Source organism: Manacus candei, unplaced genomic scaffold (genome assembly GCF_025592945.1).
Source record: "Manacus candei isolate 608988 ecotype Guabito, Panama unplaced genomic scaffold, ASM2559294v1 h1tg000094l, whole genome shotgun sequence".
Lineage (NCBI taxonomy): Eukaryota > Metazoa > Chordata > Aves > Passeriformes > Pipridae > Manacus > Manacus candei.
This window is the reverse complement of record NW_026138142.1, coordinates 1,976,220-2,003,448: the sequence shown is the minus strand read 5'-3', so window position 1 is coordinate 2,003,448 and position 27,229 is coordinate 1,976,220. Positions and strand designations below refer to the sequence as shown.

Below are 27,229 nucleotides of genomic sequence, written 5' to 3'. Positions count from 1 at the left end.
CCAGCCCTCAGCATGGTGTTCAGGGGCACTGGGGATGCAGTTGCAGGGGATGTCCTGCCCAACATATCTACTCTCCTGTCCTGTGCAGCACGTATCCATGCAGATTTTTCAGAGTCTACTGTGTAGGCTAAATGTGGTCACATTCCTCATGGATTTGGCAAAAATGCATAAACTTACCATGATTATTCACTCATAAAATTTCAAGTCAAAGTGCCATAAACTGAAAGTCCACTTGATTCTTACAACAATGACATTAACATTTGGTTTAATTTCTACAGAGAAGTAAAGTGTTTCCCTACAATCAACTTCTATTAAATGCTTTCCAGTATTTTTATCCAAACTCACTATTGCAATTAAACCTCATGGAGTTGTCACTTCAATCTGGTTAAAAACCAAGTAAGCAAATAAACAACAGTCTAGTTAGCTAAGACGGCAAAATTGTAAAGTACTAAAATGGAAATATTGAAGGGCATGCACTGGTCAAGTTTATCTAGTGTTGCCTTTACTGGCTTGTAATAAAGAAATATGACAATATTTGGTATATCTGGGAGAATGACCAGTTAATATTTGTGAAAGAAGATTAGATTAAGAGGAAGAGCGAGAAGGGAAGGGTTAATTTCTTACCTTGTTAGCTCACCAGCTATCTAAATTCAAACTACAGCATTTCTAAACACATCCAGCACAGGTTATGTCCTGAACAAATATGTCCCGGATTCAGGCCCCTTTTTTCAGATAACAAAGGCAACGAAGATAATGCATGTTCTTGAAATAGTTGCTGAAAGTTTGCTGAGGTCACAGTTTTCCGGGAGTTGGGTGACCCAGATAAGCCATAGGTCGCTTTTCTTGGGGAGACTTGTTAATGTGTTATCATCTCAAAATAGCTTTGATTAGGGTCAACAGGGAACATTCTTGGGTCAGGAAATGTGAAGGCAAGGTAGGGTCACAGCTCTGGCAGCTAGCAAGTATTGCTGGGAAAAAACCTGATAGAAATGGAGAGGCCATTCTTGTTGCCAGTTGATGGGAAATCAACATCTATCCAATGCCAGCTATTTGGGTACTTTTTCCTCCAGATGCCTTGCAACACTCCAGTTCTGTTACCTCCATTGGTATGTGTTCTCTGCATCAAAAATTGCTGTCTGTTTGGACATTATCTTCTGTGTCTCACAGAAGGTCATCCAGAGAGAGCCCCCTGGCCCCAGCGTGCTCCTCTCTCCCAGACCCTAATAGGAGAAAGTTCTCACCAAGTCCTTAAGTGCAATTCCCTGGACGCAGCCCCCTGGCACAGGTTTCAGGGGAATATCGTCCGATGGTCATGCGGGAATGAGTTACCTTGCTCAACACGCGGTTGGTCGCAACTCGTGACACCAGGGGCACCCAAAACCATCATTTCACGTGACCATGTGGGAGCAATTATCGCAGCTGGAAAATGCCACGCGCTGAAGTTACTCTGATTAGCGGTGGGATCCACGTCATGCCCTCCCCAACCGCGATTAGCGGCTGTTTAGAAGTCAAAAAGCGAAAAAAGGCCCCAAAAATATACCAATAAACTGAACAAATCTAAATGGAGCTACAGGGACTGCCACCAGATTATGCTTAAAAAATGTGTAAAACCAAACCAAGCCCAACAAAATGTGTTAGCTGGCTTCCTAGGAAAAAAGTCATGGAACCAACTCAAGTTTTAAAGTGTTGCTTTCCTCTAGCCGTCAATACCTGGGATATTGCATGTTTTTCCATCAGGAAAGGCGTTCTAGTATTCTGTTGTATAGAATTTTCAGGCATCACAAGACTCTTACAGACCTATTGCACGTTCAGAATTAAATTTATACAGCTTGGACAGGAGCTCTAGATTTCAACTCATCCACCCCCTGGCTCAAAGCACAGATGACATCAGTGGTAGCCCAGGCTGCCACTGCCTTTGCTTCAAGGTGTCACACCACTATTTGTGATGACCACCAAGACGATATATTTTGAGGAGAGTAGCAGCAGAAATCTGAAATGTACCGTTTTTAAGCCCTTGGAAGAGTGAAAAACACTTGTCAGGCTGTGGCACTGTCAGATGCCCTTTTGGCAGCACCCAGTTGTAGCTGGGTTTGGATTTGAGTGAAAACTCAAATCTCCATGTGTGTCTCAGGTACCCAAATGATGGAGACAGTGATGGCAAATCCCTCTCAGGTTAGGCCTAAAGCTGCACTCAATAAAACCCAACTGTGCAGTCACAGAATGATAAAATGGTTTATGTTGGATGGTACCTTAGAAAGGTCATCTAGTTCCAACCCACTTGCCATATGAGTTAGTACTGGGGCCAGAAGATGAGAAAGTGGTTAAATAAGAAGGGTCTGCAGAGATCATGTTCCCTGCAGCATGGGGAGACAGTTGGGGTCTTTCAAAGGGTTTACTCCCTTGCTTGTGCATACTCAGCTAGGCAGACCCGTCATTAGAAACCCAGATTTGTGTGTAGATATATATATATACATATATATATATTTATATACCATGTTTTGAATACCTACCTGCTTGAGTTTATGCTGAGAAAGCTGTATTTTGTGTCAAACTGAGCAATGCTGTAACCAGCATTCAAAGCTAAGCAAAATACTGTTTTGTTCTAAAAATGAATGTCTCAGTAATTGGGAACTCCTGTATAAAGGCAATAACAAAATTGCTGCAGTTTGAACACAAAGTGCCAGACTTACTGGACAACATCATAGAATTAATTGGTGTTCTTCATTTATTGAAGAGAACCAGCAGCCCAATCCATCCAAAATCACAACTAATAATTTTATGAAAATGTAAATATATATATTAGTGTGAACAAGAAGTGGATTTGTAAGGTCTTTATCCCTAAGCTTAAAATTAATAGGCTTGGCTGTCATGCATTGAAGAGGAAGGTTTTGCAGTATAACTCCCACATTTCCTGATGCACTAAAGTAACACAATCAGGTCTAAGAGCTCCATGATTAGAGTGCACCAAACTAGAAAATGTGAATATGGAACCAAAAGAATATTTACACACAAAGTACGTTGTACATTAAAATCTTCCTGCCTTTTTTTTCTTTATGTGGTAACTTGTTTATCATTGTAGCAGATGTTTAACAAGAGATTTAAGATGTATTATAATATTCAGTTTGTGATTGTGCTGTAGGACACCCTAGTGACTGAAGGGACCATTTCCCTTGTTATGAAAGACAAAAAAAAAGTAAATAACATCATGTTATACTGATGCATTTGGAAAGGTTTCTTGGTAAATAGGTCTCTGTTTCATGAGAAATGGTATGTAATATTCAAATGTGAATTGAAAATAGACATTATTCTTGGAAAAGTTGGCCACTGATGCAGCTCAGAACAGCTTCACGGCTTTACCAGTAAAACATTCAATCCTTTGGGGGCACTTTTTCTGCCATTCTGTGTTTCTGATAAGTGGTAGTCAACTACACAAAATGAGTCAGTTTTCTCTCAAAGAAGATGTAGCCCAGCATGAATTACAATGGTAAAATAAGCCCTGAATAAATCACAAGGTGATCAGCTTCTTCTGCACGTTCCCTACTAGCTTTTATTCCAGGAGGATAGTACAAATCTGTTAGACAAGGCAAGATGAGTAATGCTGTCATAGGAAATGTCAAAGGGTTTATTCCTGCCTTGACACTTGCTGTGCTAAAAGGTGTTAATAAACAGTCTTCTTCGTGAGGATAAAGCAGCTTCCAAAACAAGAAGCTGCCTTAGGTCATGCCTTAGACTCATCGGAGTGATTTTGATATTTTGATTTCACAGAAACTAAAAAAAAAAAACCAAAACCAAAACAAACAAAAAACCCCAACCCAAACCAAACCAAACAAAAACCCCCACAAAACAACAACAAAAAACAAACAAACAAACAAACAAAACCAACAAAAAAACAAAAACAAAAACAAAAAACCCCCAAACCAAAAACAAACATACAAAAAAACCCCCAAAACCAAACCAAAACAACACCAAAAACAAAACCAACCTATTAGACTACCCACCAAGTTCAGGTAAACTTTTTTTGTTGGTTAGGTGAAGCTTCTAATTGAACATGTAAATTTGGGTCAAGGTGACCAGAGCAGTAGGCTACCAACATTACAAGAGAGTTCAGAAAAGCACAGGCATGAAAGAACAGTCAGTGAGAAAAATCAGAACATTTGAAAAGAAAACAGATTTTTACTAAACCATTAAAAGACTTGTTTGTGACCACTTTTCTTTTTTTTTTCTTTCAATTTCCTTTTTCTCTTTGATTTATGAATAGTTAAAAGTAGCATTTCATCTGAATTGCAGCCAACATGATTATTCATGGAAGTGCTACTTGACATTAGTAATTGTATCAGAATTTGGTCTAAACATTTCTGAATTGGGCCCAATCAAAAGCATTGGATTTAATAGCACTGTATTTTGGGCTGACTCATCTGAGAAGCTATTTTGGATTTTTCAAGGTATTACTGTCAGTAACTAGGACTCTTTTTTTTCAGATTGAAATTGCATGGAAGCCATCAAAGAGCATAAAAAAATAAATTAGTGTTGCTGCCTGGCTTTCTGTCTTTAAAAATACCTCTCTGAACCTGTAGACTATCAGATGGAAGCTGACTGAATCAGTAACAACCTGGTTTAACCATTTTCCATCACAAATGAAGGGACTTTGGAACACAAAGTGCCCTGCTCATTAGTATCTAACATGAAGGTGATCCCCTAATTTTAGCTGTGTCTGGACTCAGGTAATCATGTAGGCTCCCTGTGAAGTGAAATGACAGAGGCAAACTCCTCCAGGGAATGATTCATCCAGCTGTCTTACAATGGGGAAAAACACTTCCTGGGAGACCCTAACCTTTTCCAACAGTATTTACAGGGCATTTATACTCCATAAAAGCATGACAGAACATGTCATGCCTGTTACTAGCTGAGCCTAGGTGTTCATGTAAGAGGCTAAAAAGCCAAATATCCATCTAGCAAGTCACTTACGAGAAAAGAGTGAGAAGTTCCTGTGAAAATATTTTAAGTTGGAAAAAAAGCTGATTTTTTTTCCAAGTAGAAATTGATTTTTGGAACAATCCAGACTCAAGGGCGGTTTATTTTACTAGAAGCAGTGGCTACTTCCAGTAAAAAGGGGATTTCTGCTTAACATGAGCAATCCAACTTCCTCATTAGGCTGCTCACACGATAACTGACGGATTTGAGCCCAAGTCTTTGGACTTCCTGATCCAAGGCTGAGTTGATAATTAAGTGGATGGTCTACCTGAATATAAGCACAGAGTGTGAAGCAGACACTTCAAAGGTGGTAATCACTATACCGGTTGTGGAGTAAGAAATAGTTCAAGAGCTTCCTGGCAGCACTACTCAAAGATGCAGTTAACAGCCCCCTCCATCACGTGGTGCTGATGGGATTATACTGATGGGCATCTCTCAGCAGAGCTGCCATAGGAGTATGTTAGCTCAGAGATGCTGGTACCAGGCAGTGTTACATGCCTGAAGTCTGTTCCATGTACCTACTTCCTAAAATATACCCAAACCATAGGTATTACCATCTGTGAGCACTGTACGGGTCTTAGCAAAAAGTAGTGACTAATATGATGTCTTTTTATCCCTTGCCTTGATTCTTTAGTGTTTAGGATTGAAGTGCTTAGAAGGATAATGCTTGCCTTTGCTGAAGTGGTAGCTGACCTACAAAGAGGCAGAGAGCTGGCTCTTACATTTCTGTCTTCTCCCAGAATTATGTCTTTCTCAAATATGTTTATTAATTTAGTGTATTTCTACTGAGCCCAGAATTTCTCTGAATTCCAGAATACAGTGGTAAGCTGGGAACTGATGTGAGTCTGTGTGATTCAGGCATGTAGAGGACAGTTAGTGACTTGCATCATGGTCCCATTACCTTTGCATAAGTGGTTTGCTGTCCTATTAGTCCCACACCAAAACCTCCCACAGTCAAGAGCCTACACCTATCCAAAATCTCAGAAAAGTAGGGGAAAGGGGAGTTCTGGGAGTGGTTCATGTGTGAAACCTCCTGCAGTTCCGCTCCTCCATAGCAGGGATCTGGGATAATAAAAACTCACAGAAATTGCCAGGAGGACCATAGCAGCTCTCTTCCTCCTGGCAGAGCCCACTGCCAGCACAGCCCCACTTCCAGCTGCTTGGGAATCCCGGCATCCCAGGAGCTGCACTTGATCTCCTTGCATCTCGAGCGCCTCAGTTATGCCACCTTGAATTAGCAGCGTCTGCTGCCTGTGTAACCTTGGCACTCGCCCTCTTTCCTTCCCAAGCTGCCTTGCCTAAATATTGTTTCTACTTGCAAGAACGTTGCATTACATCGCCATGGCGAGACATCCTCCCTTGTCACTTCTGAGCAGTCTCTGTGTGCTGCAAGACATGTGGGTGACCTTGGCCACCTTTCAGCTACAGAAGATGTTGGCCCCTGGCTTTTTTTCTCATGATGGGGCTGATAATCCTCCATAATTAAGTCTCTTTCTATATAACACGTGGATTAAATATAGGGTAAAAAGCTTGGTTTTTTGGAAATGAAGTGGTTTTTGAGGGTCATTCTCATCAGCAAATGTGACATTTGAGTCAGATTATCTGACATAAGACTGACTGGCCAGGACAATTCTCACACCATCTTAAGCTCTTACCCAGCACAAGGCAATGCACATAGTGTTTTTTAAATGGGAGAGATGGATCTGTCCATTACCAATGACAATATCTTTTTGCTATAACAAAGGAGTGTTGCTAAGGAAACTAAAATTGGCCATGGTCTTGCCAGTCAGAAATCCTTGTGTGGGCTCCATTACGACCACAGCATTTAACTGTTACACAGTATTCTTCACTAAGGTCAGAAAGTGCAATGAAGCATCAGTGGGGAACCTGCCGTGGACCGGATATCTGAATTTCTGTGACATTGGAGGGGGTTTAACTGCCTCAGTATATTTCCAAGGTTGTTCTAATGCCTTTTTTAAGATAAAGAGAGTCCAAGAGATCAAAACCTGCTCCTGCTTTTTCTGCCCACGTCTCATCTGCACTGTAGCACCTCCTCCCATCATCTCTCTTTCATCAGATTGCCATTTTTAATCAGTAATTCCAGTGGTATCGTAGTACCAAGAAAATAACCTTCCTCCATTCAAAAAGATGTGGAAGCTATCAGCAGGACCCTCCTAGAGTCATTAGTCCTGATCAGGAGTGCTGCCTGAGCTCAGCTATCACTTTGTGAATGACCCAGGGCACTTGTGACTCGTGGCCAATATATTCTGTATCGCAAAAATCATTGGGAGAAATCACTGGGACAAATTTTAGGTGATTTTGAGTGGTTTTTAATAGAGGAGTGAGAGGGAGAAATGGAAGGCAGAGTAGAAAGGGTTTGTGAAAAACAAAAGAGGAAAGACTTCGTGCAACCACCTATTGCTAGAAAAAATCTTTTTTAGCAGCTCCTTATTGCAGCTTTAAGAACTAAATGGGCTTCTTTAATAATTTCTTTGGTTTTGTTTTACCTCTTTACAGTTTGTGTGCGATTCTTCCCATGCTGTTCAGTGGACATCACAAAATTTCCAGGCAAAATTTGGTGGAGGCTGAGAAAAACCTGCTACAGAATCGTCGAGCACAACTGGTTTGAAACTTTCATCATATTTATGATCCTACTGAGCAGTGGAGCCCTGGTAAGTGACAGCTTTTCCTAGCTGGTTGAAAGTGGTAATGGGTCTCAGTGTTCTCTAGTTTACCTGACTCTAAGATCTTATGAGCCCTTTTTGGTCATTTCTCAAAGCAAAGTATGTTTGGGGCTAAAACAAGTCTTTGACTTTTCTGATTTTGTGTGCCCTTACCATATGGTGGGGAACTTTCTTCTGTTATAACATAAAATTCGGACTTGTACATGTTTTGAAAAGAAAATTTTTAAGGAATTCTGTGTGAGGAAGTTTCTCAGCATTACTGATTCAGCATCCCATAACTGTTCCCTGAGAGTTCCCATCTGGAGAGTTGTATTTTCCTCCAGGGGTGGCTTTTTTTTTTCCTTTTTCCTATGAAAATCATGGAAGACAGAGGGCACTGAATCAGTGCTACCCATGGAGTTAGATGGTATTTATGCTTTGAATACACCTTAGTTTAACCCACTGCACAGGTAACTCCTCTTTGCATCCAAATAAACGTGTATGTACAGAGTCTGGTTGGTCACTGCCTAGGACTCTGACAGGGAATCCTCTCCTCCTGAGATCGCACTGCATACTGGGGTTATCCTCTCTGCGTTATCAGCCCTGGGCTCTTCACAGAGATGGCAGCATATATTTGTGTTTCTCTTTTACATGTCAGGAATGTCACTGAAGTTGGTGGGATTTCTCCCAGGTTTTATCCAGACATAGAGCAAGGACGCAGATCAAGAGTTCTCCAGGCTTTGTTCTGGTGGTCACTGGTCTTCTCCTTCATAATGGAGTAAGACATCCACTTACTAAATTTACAGGCAGTGCCGTGTTTGGGCAGGTTATCCGTATATTTCTGGAGGTCAGGATTAACTTCAGCCAAAACGGATGAAACCGCCTTAAATAGCAAGGTGAACATCACCTTAGAAAGGTGCCTGCTTCACCTCATCAGGAATAACTAGGGGTAGGAAGGCAGGATGCAGGAGGACTGTAAGGTAGCAGATTTACTAAAAAGAGCTGGAGAGAGAGCAGGCAACAAACAGGGCAGAGTAAACTACATCACAGAACCACAGAGAAGCCGAACACCCCACTGGGCTGTATAAATTATCGTGTTCTTCCACTCCAGTTGGCATCAAGGAGGCCTCAGCTGGAGCACTGGCTTCAGCTCTGGGCACTGCGCGTTGGGAAAGACATGGGCTAATTGAAGAAACTCCAGAGGAGAACAGCACAAATTATCAGTGGCCTAAAAAAAAGAGGAAGACACAGAAGTACTGGGTTTATGTACTTTAGGGAAACTCTCTGCAGGGAGACAAGAAGGTGGAAATGCATAAATGTTGATGCAAAAAGGAAAGTAATGGACTGTACTCCAGGTCCACCAGGGATGGGCTAAAATTTCACCCAGGGAATTTTATTTTATTATGGAAAGTAAAAGAGGCTGAAAAACTTGGGTAAATAGTAGGCTGCTGAAAATTGTCACAGCTTTGCTGAAATCAATGGAGTCTGACAGTTTTTGCACCAGCTTGAGAATCAGAATGTTAATTTTTGAACACATTTTGAAGGGGGAATGTCTCTTGCTATAATATGCTTTAGACGAATACACTTCCTTGCATGTGTAATTAAAAATGCCTTAGATAGCAAACGCTGCAATATAAATCTCATTTAATTTTCATTGCACGCATTCATTTAGTTTTTGCGAATTTCAATTTAGCCAGTGCAGTTCTGTATAAGGGCAAATTATCCTGCATTTTCCCACATATCAGTGCTGTGCTTCAGTATTTGGACTGGAGATATTGGAGGCAACACAACTTTTTTCCTCTGTTATTCTGGGGTGAGCTCTTCCAAAAACTGAGCTCATCTGGCTACATCCCTAGGTCATACTAAGTTCTTAAGGGAGAAAAGCTATATATACCCTTAAGCCAGTTTATATTTTTGTGTGGTAGTTAAACCATGAGAATATATCTGCAAAAGATCCAAAACCCTTTCTTAAGCGTTTAAACCATAAGCACCCAAACTGGAAGCCTATTTCTTTAATAGTGATTGTGGATAAATGCAGGTGTCCTGCTTAACTCTTTTAACACACAAAGCAAAGCAGAAGACATAACCCTTCTTGGCAAAGATTTCATGCATTGTCACCATGAAAAAATGCAAAGCACCAGAGTTTTGTCGTTTGGGTAATATCCACAGCTTGTCCAGAAGTACAGAAGTGTTCAGGTATCATATTTTTCATCCCTTAATAAGCTGTTTCCTGACTCACAGTGTGCTCTTAGTAGACAAAACTCAATGTACTTTTGGATAAGTTAGTAGAAAATAGAGAGAGCAAAGGAGGGAGAGGAGGAAATCACTTTAAATAGTTTGTTGTTATTTTTGCAGTAATTGCAAAGTACAGCAAGTCATCTGACAAAGTGAGTGAGCCCCTATGAGAAGTGATAAACTCCAATCTGTGCATTGTTTTCTGTGGCTTTCTCCAGCAGCTCTTTCACACCCTTGAAATATCATTTTTGAAGGCAAGATAGGAGACAGAGTTGCAGTGAAAACGTCACCCCAAAGTGTGGGGACAAATGGACAAGCTTTGGCACAGGCTGCCAAAGCTTTCTTGTCAGTTTAATTACTGTTCTCTGGCAGGCAAACGAGCAGTGTGACTGCTTGAGTGACAAGTACCACACTTCTTGTATCTCCAGGCACTGGGTGTTTGCTAACTTTTTGAAGTTCATCAGAAAGTGGGTACAGACCTGGAAATATGTAAATGCAGATAATTCAGAGGATTAGCACAGACCCTCTCAAATTATGTTGTTTCTTGCTGACAAGTGCTCTGGGTCACACAATGGGACAAGAGTAATATGTCAAAGCTTGGGTTATCCGGGTTACAGGGGCTTGGGAGCAGCTTGTGTAACAGCAGTGACAAGCAGAGCTGGGGAACCAGACCATAACTTGACTTAGGAGTCCCAAAAAAGGTCATATATGGGCAAACCTGTCACTATGAGTCTACATTTTATTTGGCTTACATTATAAAGTGAAGGCTAAATTATGAGACAGCTTTATTTGCTCTCTTTTAGGAGGCATATTGTTTTATGTCTTAAATATTTTAAAGGGGTTATAAAGTTGCAGGTATTTGATAAAGTCCTTTCATGATGCCCTGCATAAGATTAGTTAGAGAGACAGATGAGGTGGAGAGATAGATACCTTGACCTTTAAAACATTATTGTTCTGTTAAGTGAATAATAATGAGCCTTTCTTGAGGCAGATAGCTGTAGCTACCTGAAATGTGATGACTGAACAGAAGCCGGAGAACTCCAGTACTCCATAACAGGCAGGTTAATAACCCAATTTGTCATCATTAGCAATAAGATCTATTTGGCTAAATGTAATGGTCATATTCTGTCTCCTAAATATAGACATCCTATGCCCTGGGACATCTGAGGTGCCTGGATAGCAGTGGCACTGCCAACAGGAGCTGAGGCAGGATGTTCTCGGGCAGCTTGGGGTGGGACTCTGCTCACAGACTCACACTTCCAAATTCAGGGATCATAAGCTCTTTCTACACTCAAATGATGTCTAGTCAGCACAGCCAGTAGAGGCTGGAGAGAGATAGCTAAGCTTATGTCCACTATAAAGGAAAGCTGAACAGATTTCTCTTAGGTCAGGGTCAGTCTTGTTTGTGCCTGAGCCCTCCTTCTGATTGTAACATTAAAATATGTCAGAAATCACAGACAGTATATGATATGTTATCAAATACAGACTTGCAGCACAACACCCATGCTTTCCAACATGATGTAGGAGAAATTGTTGATCAGTCCTTTGTACTTCCAGGCCTTTGAAGATATTTACCTTGAAGACCGAAAAAACATAAAAACCATGCTGGAATATGCTGACAAAGTATTCACTTACATCTTTGTCTTGGAAATGCTCCTGAAATGGGTGGCTTATGGCTTCAAGAAGTATTTCACCAATGCCTGGTGCTGGCTGGACTTCCTTATCGTGGATGTAAGTATCATTTTGGAACTACGATGCTTCTTGTGTTGGATTTTGTAATGGGTAAGAACATGCTGTTAAGTTTGGCAGCTTTGTGTTTGCAAATTGACAGCTGCCACTCCAACTCTGAGTATCAACCCTGGGCAAAGCTCAAAGGAGGTCTTGATATGTAATTGTCCATCCCCAGGAATGGGTGTGCCAAAGCAGAGGGGAGCGCTTTGTGTTGTGACATAGGGGTGTCACCCTGCTAATTTGAGTCACATTCCCTTCTCTTCCCTAGGAACTCACTCTTTCTTTTAGTGTTTAACATCTCTTTCCACACTCTCAGCTAGCAGAGGGTCCAGTTACCTCCGACTGCTCCACACATGACCTCGACACACGTCTTTCAGCAGATTAGGGAAGCTGTCCTTGGCGTGGCTTCCTGGCGAGGCTGCCAGCAGCACGTAACAGTATGTTCAGTACTGCCTCCCAAGTATTTACCAGTGAAGGAGTCCAGCAGAAGGTGTGAATAAGTCCTCTTGGCAAAGTGACTTCACTATTACAAAACATTACAAAATACTCCAAATCCTTGAAATGCCGCAACGCTTCTCCTAATTTACGGATAATCGTTAAGAAGTGATTGCTGAACAAAAGGGAGGTCATGCCCCAGGAGTGTTGCCACTACCAGGTTTGTCTCCTCCAAACTGATGTGGGATCTCCCATATTTGGGAAAAGTCAGCAACATCACATCCTCCAGAAGAAGCTTAACATTTCATCACAGCATATCAACAAGGAGGCAATTATCTCCCCAAGGCCATTTCTTGTTAGCTTGTGGTATTAGTGTGGGAGGCTGGCAGAGGTTTGTCATGATTATGTAACTTATTAAACTTCAGATAAATTATTTTTCCCCATTTTACATCTGAACCTTGACTCGGGGGAAGAACAACACTTTCTTTGGCCCTGACCCAGGAGAGCACTTCAGTGGGACGATTTACTTGTTTGAAGTTATGGACATGTCTAAGTGCACTGCTGGATCAGAGCCTTTGGAAGCTTCTCCAGAGCTTTAATAAATTGATTTATGAAAAGGAAATTCTTTACATAAATTCTTCTTTGCATACATGCTTGGAAGCCTCTTAAAGGGAAGGCATTCATTTTTCTCAGATTAGCTTCAGCAGAAGAGGAAGGTCTGGTTTAATTATCTGACCACAAAATTGCAAACCACCAGTTCCTAAGTTATAGCCCAGCCCTGAAAACTGTTCTTACTGTGGTTTAGGACAAGTGACATAGCTTAGCTTTTCTGTTTTCTCCATCTGTAAAAATGAGACTAATAGGACTCACCTAAAGTATTGTGTGGGCTTCCAGGAATTTTATATTGGGGTTATTGTTTCAATGAGCTTCTGAAGACTAGAAGGGCTGGATGAGGGCTGGATGTTGAATAAGTAGGGGTCTTCCTGACGGGAGCAGCGGTTCACACAGTGAATTCACTGGGGCAGTTTGGAGCTCTGCTGCATCATTAAGAGTTGGAAATGAGTTCCACACTTGTTAGAAATGTGTACGTTGTAGCATGACATCTCATTAATGCCAAAGAAAGTAAACCAAAAGCTAAGCTGAATTCTGTCCTCCATGTGAAAAACCCCCTTGGAACAAGCGCCACACAAAAAATGCAAAGTCTTTATGTAACGCCAAAAATTAGCTACGTTTGCCTTTTAATGATGGATTTTGTGGGTATAATGACAGTTATAGAGGCAGCCACAGGTGGGCTGGGGAAAGGGGCTTCACCTTTCCCTGTCACACATCTGAGCACATGTGGCATAAAACAGTGCTGTGCAGAAAGGCCCCTGGGACTGCCCTTATCCCCAGAAAATAAATCACAGAACCTTCTTACTGACCCTGTGTTTTATTTTCTTAACCCATGTTTAAAGGTTCCACCCACACTTAAATATTCTTTTTGCAAGCTCCCAATCTAACCAAAAAGTTGCTCCACCCTTGAGTTGTTTTGGTTGTTGATTGACTCTAGGCCATCACTTGCTCTTTAGTGTTCCCAATGAATAAAGCTTTTCCCCAAGCCTCATTCTTTCCTTGAAAACGTTTTCCCAATGCAAATTATGAGAACCTGGTACTATATTTTTAGCGGGTTTAACAGATGCTTTTCTCCTACCCTATTGCTAACCCACCCTGCTACTCTGAATTGGCACAGTAACATCCTATCATTTTTCCAGCACACTTTTTAGTTCAATTTGCATTTTCTTTTCGGTCCTTTGAGAACCAAATCATTGCAACTGAGCTGCAGAAGGGAGTGAATGGATGAATTAGCTGCTCCAAAAGAAGCAGATGAACTAGTTGCCTGATTTTCTCAAATTTATTTGTTTAAAATTATTCACTTAAAAATTCCTGATCTGCAAATTATTCATTAGGGGTTTGGTATCAGTATTCAGAATTCAAGCTGCAGTGGTTGATTTCTGATTGGACATGTGAAACCATCTCTCATCTGTGTTTTCTAATTGTACAAATGCAACTCAGAATCTATTTTCTGTTTTGAATAATTCATAAAACCAGTTCAAAAATTTGCAAGTATTCAGTATTTCTAAATGTGATTTTAACCCAGAGGGGGTATAAGCATATTGCTTCTGAATTATATTGATCTTTTCTACATCCTGCCTTTTGAGAGACCTTTGACACTGATTTGGGCCACTGGAACAGCAAAGGCTCCATCTGACAGTTGTGGATTAATAAAGAAAATGCTGCCTCACAATGCCTAAACATCAAAACACCCAGTAATCCACAAACTGAGAGCTATTTTTGCTGGATATAGAATCCCTAAAGGATGATCTCTGATAATGGGCTTCTCAGCAACTCAAAGAAGTGTGCTAGTGTAGGAAAAACCATAAGAAAGTGCTTTCAAAAATGTTTTAATACAATAAAGTCCTATCAACAACACTGCTGCATATTTCTTTGGGAGGACAGGAGAAAGGGTTAATCAAACCACAAAACACAGGCTCATTTCAACTTAGGGCACCTGGGAAAGATGCCTTAGATGTCTGCTGGAATTTGGATATACTGAACAAACATCGTCAAAGTCCATCTATATATGTTACCTACCTGTAAAAAACAAGTATACTGCTAAAAGTAACTCCTTTCTACACTGCAGAGATCACCTCTCTGTGCTCATGAGTTGGAGTGGTGGGCACTCAATCAACAGCTCTTTTCACATGAGGGAAAAGTAGAGATTGTAGTATGTCTGTGTAGGCAGATATAAGTGTAGGCAGACATCAATATCACCATCAGGAATGGTATTTGTGCACAGCCCTCTTTGCTAGGATGCACAGGCAAATATTTTCACAAAGTATAGATATTTTCCAAGCATTCATGCGAGCAAAACCTCTTGGTACAAAGCAGATTAAATGAGGAGTCTGACCTTGGCCAGAGATGGAGGTGGGTGGCATTCAAAGTGAATGTTTATGAAAACTGCTCTTCACCAGTCCTGTCCTGCAACAGGCAGAGAGAGCTGGGGTTTAAAACAAAGGGCACATGGACTCCACCAGTTGTGCACGCTGGTGTCATCTTTATGTTCCTTTCAATTGTTTCCTCTAACCTATAAATATTATCTTGAGCTTATCTAGTTTGAGCTTCAGCCAATTAATTCTGAGCTATGTCCCAGTCTCTGCTGACAGCAGATGGATTATTCCATTGCATGGTCAGTTTGGGAAAGGCATCAATCTGGAGCTTAGCATCATTCAAAGACTGGAGGTGTTGCAGTCAACAGCTTCTTCACTCCCTGCTCATGCATTGGAGGCAGAGGTGAGAGACTGGAACCCTACAGAAGCTGTCACGAGAAAACTCATTGGAAAGGGATGTGAAGTCCCATCTCATTACTAAGAATGCACGGAAAAAAAAAGTCACAGCCAAGTTTCATTGCCAGTGGCATTCACAGAAAAATCCTCTTAAACCAGCACTAATGTCATCACTCTAAAAAAAAGTCCATTATCACAAATCCATCATCTCCATTGCAGCTTTTGGGTTCAATTTAATTGACCAAAAGTTAGTTCCAATCCAGGCTTAAAAAAAAAAACAACCTTGATTGTCAGATACTGATTTCAGAGATAAGGGAAGATGAGGGTTTCTCCACCAATTGTTTCTAAGATTATCCCATCTTTCAAGACTTGATACTTGCAGAAAGCTATTTTCTTAAGCAATTGCTTTTTTAGGGATGCTGGCAGCCTTCTTCCTCTCCAGCCATCTCCAGCAATGGGCAGTCCTTGCATTATGTCCTGCAGCAGCGGGAGAGATCATCTCTAATTCTCACTTCGTGCCCTGATGCTCCACCAGTTTTTCTCCAGCTGAGTCACCAGGGATAAAGATTGCGCTTTCTATCCCTTTTCCCAGAGAGCTGGCTCTGGTGCCGTGAACTCAGGGGCTCACAACAGCTTTTGGTAGTATATCTGTCTGCAAAATAGCTCAAGCAAGGCTCAGCGATGGATTTGAAGGCCAGACATCTCGAATCAGTTATGCAACAAGTCCACTAGGCAGGATTTTGTAGATGCTTTTATGGAAGTAAAATAATATGCATTTTTCAGTCTCCACAATAACTTTTGTGAATGATTCTAACACAACATGTTTCTGATGTTTGCCTGGAGCTGCTGAGTTTGTACCTAGGGATCTGTATTCCCCAGTCAGCAGCTTTCCAAATGTCCTGTTTGTTGCCAAATTTTCTGTTTGCTTGTTTGAGAACTGCTCATGGATGTTCAGTCATGAAATGCACTGTCATTTTCCCTGAACACTTAAACAAAAATAAGGGCATTACATAGGAGAGTTTCCTGGAAAGCACTTGCTCTAAGATTTCTGCTTTGGATACTTTATTGTCAGACAAATTAAGAAGCAGCTAATAATCCTTGAGTCTGAGATGAACATTTTAAAACAGTCTTTTTATCCCTAGTTAAAAATTGAATTGAATTAAATTATGCCCTTGTGCTGGATTGTCTTTAAGTGACAATTAAAAACTTGCTGTGTGAAGTAAATATTGATGGCTTATGATTACTTTAATTGTTTTTTTCCATCTGTATTCCCTGTTGATTAACAAGGTGATTTCTGTTTGCTGTACCAGTAATTACACAATCTGCTGTAATGAGTCGTTCCCAAACAGCACTGAAATCCAGTTTGTATTCTTGGGAAATTACCCTAAAAGCATGTGAATTTCATCTAGCTCCTGTTCAGAAAAGCACACAGGAGCAGAATGACAAAAGTACTGCCAAGGCAAATTAAAAATAATATGGCTTGTCAGTTGGAGGAGCATCCTAAGAGTGAACGTATTAGTGCACTCTGTGAGTTGTCAAAAATCCATGGGTACAATGGGGTATTATTACTCCAGAGTTCATTTTTTGACTAGATTTTTTGCAGTTCCTCAAAGCAAATGGGCATGTGGGATTTTTGAAGATGTCTTAGTGCACATTCTTCTGAGCATCTCTGATGGCATAAACCTCCCAGATAACTAATAAGAATGAGATTCCCTCTCCAGAAGCCAGGGAGCCTGGTTTTGAAGAGGAAAAAAAACAGAAAGAAGAAAAAAACTAGTTTACTACGTATTGGATAATTTAGGATAAGTGAAAAAAAAAAAATTCCATATGAAGTTAAGTGGTTTTAATGTGTGTTAGCAGGTCAGCTGAGGCTGCAAATCTCCCTTCTGCCACCCCACTCTTTATCTCAGCATAACACATGAAAAAACATCCAAATGTCTGGTCTTATCTTGGTTTGCACCTCATGTTTGTTACCACAGAGATGCTAAAAGGGGAGCAAGCAGGCTTTGCCAAGTGGAAGCACAAGCTCAGTTTCAGACAAGGCACAGCAGGACAAAGCACACTGCAGCCAGACCGAAAGGGATGGCAAAAGCAGGTGTGGAGAGAAGGCCACAGTAAGCCTAGTTCACTGCCTGCCTACACCTTTGCAAAGTGTTTAGGAGATGAATAATTACTGCAATTACTGTAGAATTTCAATTACTGAGGGAGAATTTCAGCTTTCAAGAGTGGTATTAAAAAAACCATCTCAACTCGGATTGTGCTGAACTAGGTTTACCAAACATTTCTGTTTCTTGAAGTTATTGAAAGATGGAGCATGTTTCAATGTCCTTTTTTAGAAGACTATGCTTAAAAAGAAAATAATGAATAAAATCCTGGAGTTCTTGCATGCAGCTTGCTTGGCCCTTTCCATCACTGTGAGTGTAGCAGCCAAATTCCGTATACAGTGATTTTCTCCCTTGCATGAGAAATCAGAGCTGGGAGGGACACATAGACTGTTTTTAACAGTCCAGAGTCCCACACACTCTGCAGGGACAGAGGAGGATTGTTCCACAGTTCCTCTCCCTGATGACCAGCACCTTTGAAACCCCAACTTGCAGACCAAAAAGTGTCTTCACACTTGTGGCTCCATCCAGAATGGCCAGGAGCAGCTCAAGAGACTGGTGTCAGGAGGAGGAAAAAGGAGGAAGTGAAGGGAGAGAAGCAGCCTGCAGAAGGACAGGGATTCCTTATTATTAATGGGAGAGAGATAAAAGGAATTGGGATGAAAGTTGAAAGCTGTGCCCTAGTGGTGTACAGACCTTGTGCTGGCCTCCTACCCTGGTAAGGCTGTCTTTGGGGTGTTTTGTGCTGAGGCAAATGAAGACTCCTGCTTGTGGTATATGCTCCTACTTTTATCATTAGCCTTCCTGGCAAAAGTCAGAGATCCTATAATTCTTCAGAGTCCCTCTCTATTCTGGCATATCAGGATCAATCAGGTTCAAAAATCCAACTGAACAGCGACAATTTTCAAGCTTAGACAGTCGTATTTCCCACATCAGCTTGGTATTTTTTGTATTGATTTTGAACATCTGATTAAATAGATACTTTAGGGAAACAAGCAAATCCAGAACAGCACCTTGTGGAAACAAACCAAACAGATTTTTTCTCTTTTTTTTTTTTCTTTTTTTTTTTTTTTCATTATGTCATGTATAAGTAGGGTTGATCCTAATCCTGCCCAGAAATAAACATGCCTTCAGCTCAGCACCTCAACTCCCACTGGCTGGGATGGAAATGCAGTGGAGTCGATGGGGCTGAGCCCCCAGGGAAATGTTCTCTCAGTGATCACTATGCACACCCCTGGCATGCTAACGCCATCTTCACATAATAAATAATAATCAAGTGTATTCCTGTCTCTCCTGACTACAGCAGTCAGCATCAAGAAGGTACCCTGGGATGAATAATGAGGTGGCTTTGGAGATCTTTTTAAGGGGAGAATGTCTTTCCTCTTCAGCTGCCCTAACTAAATCCAGGCTGTCTCTGCACAGCATCTGGATGAGAAGCAGAACATAGTTGGTGATGAAGAAACTATTTTGCTCTAAATCATGATAGTTATAAATATAAATATATATATATATATGTATACAAAAATATGTATATAAATAAACCAGACTTTTCAGGACATCTGCACCTGCACAGCCACCGCTGCTGCAACAAGGAGAAAGTCTTTGAGTCTTGTCCAAGGTTTGGATGATCAAGGAGCATCATGTGATCCCCAAAATTCACAGCAATCCCTCTGCCCGGTGTTAAAAAACGGGACCTTAGGGTGTGGTAAAGGTGCCTGTTTTCAGTAAGAAAGGTGAATGGAGACAAGCTGAAAATCCATTTGGAAAGGGAGAGGTGGGAAAGCTGCAGATCAATAAGTCAGTTTGCTGCCTCGCTGGATGCAAGCTCGCAGCAGCAGGTCGACTCGCCCTCAGAAATTAGCTGAGGTTTAATCCATGATTCGCAGCCATCTGCCTTGGGAATTGACTGGAGCTGTTAGAAAAGCCTGAGCAGGTGTAAAGGAGGTGACAGATTAAGAGAACAGCAAGACGTAAAGAGGTTCTTCTGGAAACCACCAGGAAGCAATTAGGATGCAGGGATGATTTATTTAAAAGCATTTAACCCAACAAACGTGACACATGCTGTTTGCAACAAGGCTGCCCTCTGACAAGGAAACATTGCCTGAAAAGCGTGGACATGAGGAGAACAAAGCTGAGAACATGGAATATTAAAGGAGTTTCACAGCTTTAGTCTAAGTAGTAGATGGGGGAAAAAAATAAGAAAATAACATGAAAAAGGAAAAAAAAAAAAAGAAGAAATATCTTGTAGAAAAAAAAAAAAGAGTGAATGATGTAAACAACTTTTTAAACCTGAGTTATAAGAAATAATTCTGGGTTTTCCAGGAGATATTTTTTTTTATAATTAATCTAGGCATTCTTGTAGCCCATCATGTTATAATACATGAGAGCACTCCATAAGCAGTAATGAACTGCTGTGGTGAGAGAAGCTGTTTGATAGCTCTTTTCCAGGCACGCTTTCATCTCCATGCCATGGACCAACCCCAGAGCAGCCCTAAGGAGTTTGTATTCTTTACCTGAATGTGAGGGTTGTGATTCAAGGAAACAGGTAGCAGAGATGGGAATTTAGGTCACCTTAGTGTTTCTTCAGTGTCCTAATTTTAAGACTTTCCTTTAACTTTATGCCCTCCTTTCATAACATGGAATTTCTTGATTGACAGGTGCAATCATGCAGTTCAGCATCTGTAAAGGGAAAAGGGATATTTTAAAAAAATAAGACAACAATAAAAGTCTGCTCAGAAATGGTGGATATCAAGGGGAATATCAGCATCATAACAAGCTCCTTTCTTCCAACTTTATTTCAGAATGCTTAAGAAATTCCATGTATTTCAGTTTATTTGCAAATTTCCCTTTTCATGAAAAACGTAGGTTTTCCAGCTTGCATTTGGGGTACAGACTTAATTTTGGTCCTCTTCAAATCAAGGGGAGCAACTTGTAACCTCAGGCCTGGCTCTAAAAGACACTGTGAAGACTTCTTTGGGTAATCCTATCCTTGGCAGCAATGGACAGGAGAAACCAGGCTGGACTGAAAAGAAACACTCAAAGTAAAACAAGTGCTCTTTCTACTTTTTTTTCTTTTTTTTTTTTTTTTTCACAATTAGAGAGGGAGAGACAGGTTCCTGGAGCACATAAAAAGCTATTTGAAAGCACCGTGGGCCTGCATTAGCTGAAACTGCTTATTTAAATAAGTGGCCAAAGCTTTCAACTCAGCTGCTGTTCTTCCATTCAGACGTCCTTTTCTTTTTTCTCTGACCCCTCCCCTCTAATTTGAACAAGCAGGTTAATTTGATGAAATTCCTGGCTGCATAAAGCATATGCTGTTGCCCATACCAGGAAGGAGGTCTCCTCTTCCCCCCGAGACAGACGCTCACAGGGCATCACTCACAGATGTGTTCTGCAGCAGGCAGACGATTAGTAGAGGTTCTCATTGGTTTTGGTATTTATATGTATTTATTTGGTATTTATAGGATTTTTGCTGTTCCTCAGGCAGAAGTCCTTGTTTTCTGGGCTCTGCTGTTAATTCATCTCAGGGGTTAATTAACCCCTGGCCAGGGGTTAATTCAAAAATGCCATCTGTGCTGCGTAGCATCTGCCTTGGAATAGTGTCTCAGGTCTGCTTCCAGCTGGATCCAGTGGATGCTCGTGGGTTATCTGAAATGATGTGCTTTTAGGCTGGTGAAAAGGAATGCAAAAAAGGAAGGAGCAGCCTTTATTCCACCTGAAACCCACCTTCTTGCTATAGGAAACTCCATCAGCCTCAGGTGAAACACTGCTCCCAAAGTCTGTGCCCTTGACTCCCTGTAACCTCCCATGGTTAGAGAGTGTAGGGATGCCACTAATATAAAATGTATGCATGTGGGAAGGAACCCACTACTGTTATAAATGCAATCAGTCCCTGGGAAAAAAGTCTGTGATCCTCTGATTAAAGGCCTTTTCCCCTGGGTGTGCTGCATTATCACCCTTCCTACTTAACAATTGTTTTTCTGTTGCCTTAAAATTCTCTTCTGATGGCTTTACTGGGTTTACATCAGTTTACAACAGTGATTACTTAAGTCACCATCAGATAAAGAAGACATATAAACTTATTTTAGAAATTTATTTCTGTATGTTCATGGTGAATAATTTTAATAGTCAGAAAATGCTGCATATCTGTAACTAGTGAATGACTGTGAGCACCAACATGAGCACACTGGGAGTCTAACATCACGTGGGTGCCACCTGGGTACACATACACAAGTCATATTTCTTATCTCAAGAATGATTTATTTCCCTAAATAAGTGAAACTACCACAAGAAGGTGGAAATTAGTGAAAAAATGTTCTGATTCACGGACAAGACATTCAGACAATCTCATTAGCATTGTATTATATATATATATAGTTATATCAGCAATAATTTCAACAGTTATCAATTCCTAATCTTAGGATTCATGTGCTCTCCACTGTGTTACATTACTGCCTGGCCTTCAGGGGCAGGTTTTTATGAAAAACCTGCAAAACTATTTGCAAACAGGTACTGAAAGGATTAAAAATGTGTGTTTGCCTTATTATGAATCTGGAGGTTACATTGACCCTAGAGGTGTTTTCTGGGTGCCAGCACATTTCTCATACTGAGTAGAGCACAAAGCAGAACCTTGGAGCAGTTCTGGGCTGCACAGCCTCGTAACAGAGAAAAAAAGTCACAGAAACAGCTGACTTCACCTTTTGCTGTGTTTATGTGGGGCAGTCAGCACCAATTTTGAAAACTGCTTGATTTTGTCCCTAAAAATAGCCTTCCGGGTCACTTTTAATCAAGTCTAAATGGCCAACTCCTTGCGTTAGAAATTCTCCTCTAAATAAAATTTGACAGGGATACCTTCAAAACCAACATCCAAGCATTTAAACAAGTTGTCTCAAACTCCAGCCTTGTAAATCATTGCCAAATATCACACAGTTTCGTGACCTAATCCTCTGAAGAGATATCTAATGCTGTGTAAATCTGTGTCAGGAGGACAGCAGCACCTGTGATGTGTTTCAGGGTGACATTTACAGCTCTGGAAATGAAGCAGTAACCCACTCAGATCCAAAGTCTGGTTTTGCAGGATTTGAACCAGACACCTTCTACCTTGAGAAAAAGGGAAGTTATGGGACATAAATCCAGGAGGAGGGAGAAATCCTGTAGCAATCAAGGCAGTTTGAAGACCTTGAGAAGATCTGACTTTCAGTCATTGTGTGTGAAACTAGCAAAGAAGGGTGTTGGGTACTCTGTATTAGATTAATTTTCTTTTAAATATATACATTCACTTTACAAATCAATTATACAGATGAATGAACTTCCCTTGGTACGTGAGTGTATGGATCTTAATTTCTATATCTGAGCACACTATCATTGAACTGTTTTTCTTATACCTCCAGCCTTTCTGGATAGGAAACTTGAAGGCTTTGTGAGGTTAAGGCTGTTTTCTACACTGAACTTTCCACCAGAGACAGAAATATGTGCCACAGTGTTCTTCCTATCATGATATCTCCATAATGCCACAGTTTTAAATTACTTAATTGAATGGGTTTAGTATATAAGTACGTCGTGCATTTGTTTACTGCTGTCAGACAAATCCTCAGCCCTTCCTCATTATTTAGGCAACATTAAGTTAATGGGGAGGAAAAATGAAAAGAAAAGGCTTTGAACTCTATGTTAATGCAGCTTCAGAGCACAGGATGAAATCAAAGCTGGTAAGAAATGGGGAAGACAGAAAATGGGTGGTGCCTCAGTCTGGGAGCACTGGGGAGTTTAAGATGGTTTTTAAGTTGAACCCAGGTTTTCATCTTTAACTGTGAGTATCGAGTGAGCAGGACTTAGGTGAAAGGAACATGTCAAACATACAGCACTGCTTACTCTAAAATAACTATTTAGGTGTGCTCATGTCACAGGTTTACAGCTGCTTTCTTAGAGATGGAAGCAAAGGCTTTGCCGGTGATTTTTACCTCCCCTGTGTCTAAGGAGCCTAAGAGTCCCTGAACTCAGTCTGCCTGTTTACTGTGATGTTCTTATAGGACTCTCACCAGTAAAATGCAGAAGTGTTTATTAAGACCTTCCTTCTGCACCAGCCACTGGGTCTGTACACGGGAGGTGAGTTTGTGTCACACCTTGTTAGAGGGTGACATGTCACAGCATGACAGCCAGCCTCTGTGCCACTTCTGCAGACGTGGGCTGACTTATCCTGGCAGAAAGCCAGCCCGCTGCATCAAGCCCAGGCTTGGTGTCTCTGAGACCTCCTGCCCTTAGGCTTACTGTCACCCACATGCCACAATAAAGCCATCAATAGGTAAATAATTTAACAAATTCAGCAAGTTTTACAAAGGTGCTTAGCTGTGCAGAAAGCGCCTGTAGGTAAATGGATGCAAAATCTGGAGAAAAGCTGCTCCATAGAGGAGACTGGTTTGTGACTCAGGGGATCAAGCTGGTCTTATCCTGCTTTATCCCAAAGCCCCTGGGTGATGCTGGGCTGGTCAGCCAGCAGTGGGGTTCAGATGAAAAATCACCTCATCCTAAAATGAAAAGGGAGGTTTCCCTCCAGAACTGTCTGTCTTCATGGGGGACCTTAGAGTTTCCTTTTACACTAAACATCTAATTTTTATAATGTAGAAGAATCCTTGATCTTAGGCCTAGCTGCTGTCATTAAAATGGCAGTAGCACACCCTCCTCAAGATGAGCTCTGCACACTCACATTGGTGAGTGTAAGGTAATCTGATACTATGAGAACTGGGGCTGTGAAAATGTTAAGTGAGAAAAAAAATAAAGTAAAATGGAAGTAAGGGAACTGTGATAAGCAATATAAATAGGTCTCTCCTTCTAAGAAAATAGTATTTTATAGTATGTGGAAGTTAATGCTGGTTGAGTTTTCTTGTTTCTTGGTTGGTTTTTTTTTTTAAACATGCAAATTGACATGATACCTATGGTGTTGAAGAGCTGTTTGTTTTCACTCCTTGCTCAGTAGGAATTCAGACTGTGAACACTGATTCGAGCACACAAAACCCAATTGCTCCATGTGTTCATAATTTCCACTGCCATTCAGTTCATTCAGACCCCAGTCCTGTGCCTGATAGCATCCACATTTCTGACCAGTTGGGCACTGCAAAAGCTCTTAGAACATGAAGGGCATTGGAACCAATCCATGCTTCCTCCAGATCTGGAAAGAGAAAGTTTATTTCAAAGAAATAGTCTTTGAAAGGTATGAACCCCAACATTGATGTTCCATCTCCCTTAGAGACCATTTAGAAACTAGAAAAAGTAAAAAAAAGTGCAAAACCAAAGAGCCATGCACACTGTTCTTTTTTTAAGATCTATGGCATAAAGTCATGTCTTTCAGCAATCTTGAAGACTTGTTTCTAATCATTAAGTTGAAGACTAGTAATGGAGTGTTAATGCTGAAATCCTTTATCTCAGCTGGAAGGGGTTAGATCTTAGAGTTGCTTTCATCCAAAAAGCCCTAAATTATAACACTTACATGAATCCTATTTTGGATAGTGGAAGATACACCTTGAGGAGTGCAAAGGAAACCTGTGGCACAGGTGGCACAGAGGGGTGGGGCTGTAATGGTGATCTCCTTTCTCATCCACTTTGTGGAAGATGATCCTTTTTTTTGTGTGGGTCCAATGTAATGGTATTCATTTAGAATCATAGAATCAACTGGCTTGGAAAAAACTTCTGAGATCATCAAGTCCAACCCTTGATCCTACACTGCTGTGGTTACCAGTCCATGGCACTGATGCCACATCCAGTCTCATCTTAAAAACCTCCAGGGATGGCAAATCCACCCCCTCCCTGGGCAGCCCATTCCAATGTCTGATTGCTCCCTCTGTAAAAAATCTCTTCCTATTATCCAAGCTAAACCTCCCTGGCAGAGCTTAAGATCTGCCCTCTTGTCCTACTGCTGGTTCCTGGGAGAAGAGACCAACCCCCACCTGGCTACAGCCTCCTGTCAGGGAGTTGTAGAGAGTGAGGAGGTCTCCCCTGGGCCTCCTCCTCTCCAGGCTGAACAACTCCAGCTCCCTCAGCCTCTCCTCACAGCACCTGTGCTCGAGTCCCTTCACCAGCCTCGTTGCTCTTCTCTGGATCTGCTCCAGCACCTGAATATTTAAGACTTTTTTTTCCCACTGTTCCACTCACCACCTGTTTTGTTTCAGGAAGGAAAGTCGGAAGAGAAGGAAAATGGCAGGAATGCACTAACAGATTGGATTTTTGCTTTGTGTTTCCATCCAGGTCTCTTTAATAAGCCTCGTCGCCAACACACTTGGATACTCTGAGATGGGTCCCATTAAATCCCTCAGGACTCTCCGAGCTCTGCGACCACTGAGAGCTTTGTCACGATTTGAAGGGATGAGGGTAAGAGTATACGAAGCATTTGGTCAGAGCTTAACATCAAGCATGTAACAGGGAACCATTGCACGTGGTTTTGTCTTCATTTTGTCAGCCAAAGGAAATGAATGATAATGCTTTATCAAAACAACAAAATCAGAAATCCCTCCTTGGTCTTGATTGCAATTGTATTATTACATCTTTATCCTCAGGTGGATTTAGTGATAAACTAATCATGCTGCCTAACTCGTCGTACTGCACTTTAAAAAACAGCTTTTTGGCTGAGGAAGCATCTGGCTAACAATTACCTCTCAATTATAAGGTGTATCAGGGGAATAACCAAGCTACAAGTTTGCTCCCTGCTTTTGACATGTACTAAAATGAGACTGACTGGAAAGTTCTTAAGGACTTTTTCACTAATAATTAAAGCAAAAATTAGAAATGCTAAAGATAGGGAAAGCAAATGAATGAATTTTTTTTTTCTCCTTTGAACAGATTGCAGTTTCAATGTGGAATGTCAGGATTAACATTAAAACCATGTAGCTTGTGTTTGGTGCTCCATCTCATTCCCTTCTGCATTCCTTTGCCACTGTGGCTATATCCCTACAGCATACCTGTTTATTGGTTAAGCCTACCTGCTACACAAATCAATTATTATCTAGATAAACATTTCATTTAATTCCTCACACCATGCATGACTTGCAGATGATGACAGCTGTGTTCTGTATGAGTCGAGGTTACTGCTAATCTTGCAGATTGCGTAGCAAGGTAAAGCAAATCTTTGACAAATTTACACTTAAAACAGATTACTTTGATGATCCCAAACCTCTCCACTAGGCCAAGGAACATGCTACATATTTCACGATGAGATATATTCAGGGTAAAGCTCTTCTATAAACAAAATTTTGGTCCTAATCATTGTGATGTATATGTGTAATTCATGCACTGATCTCCCAGCAATTCCCTGTTGACATTGCAATACCCTCAGAGGAAGACAGACTGAAGTCTAGAGAGCCTAACTACCAAGATGAGCCAGGAAATGTGGTGATACAGCAACTTATGAAAACCCCAAACCCATAATCTTCCTCTTCTGTGGATGATTGGAGACATAAGGCTTTGTTCCAACTATCTTGTGATGAGCTAAATCACATTATTTTTGTGGAGGAAGATGAGACAAGTGTCGTGTCAGAACACCCTCTTCTGTGTTAGTACTAAGACAAATAGGTTCAAAAGGCTCTGTTCATCCAGGCATCCAAACCTGAATTATTTTGTTCACCACAATCATTTCAGCAAAGACAGGCAATATTTTAAAGGTAATTGACCAAATAAAACAAAAGCAAACCACAGATCCTCAGAAGACACAAAGTGATGTTGCACTACTGACATTAACTGAAGCTCTCACTCCTGTGTCGTCTGATGACCCCACTCCAAGTCTTTA

The 27,229-nt window shown here is 41.1% G+C and overlaps 1 protein-coding gene across 11 annotated transcripts in view; it reads left to right on the top strand.

Moving 5' to 3' along the window:
- Positions 1–27,229, top strand: part of LOC127461039 (sodium channel protein type 5 subunit alpha-like) — a 214,094-nt gene that overhangs the window by 166,240 nt on the left and 20,625 nt on the right. For all 11 annotated transcript variants that reach the window (XM_051768281.1, XM_051768280.1, XM_051768275.1 and 8 more), the window contains 3 exons: positions 7,489–7,643; positions 11,427–11,600; positions 25,696–25,818. In XM_051768281.1, the coding sequence (XP_051624241.1) occupies positions 7,489–7,643; positions 11,427–11,600; positions 25,696–25,818 (452 nt within the window). The remainder of the gene's footprint in view (positions 1–7,488; positions 7,644–11,426; positions 11,601–25,695; positions 25,819–27,229) is intronic.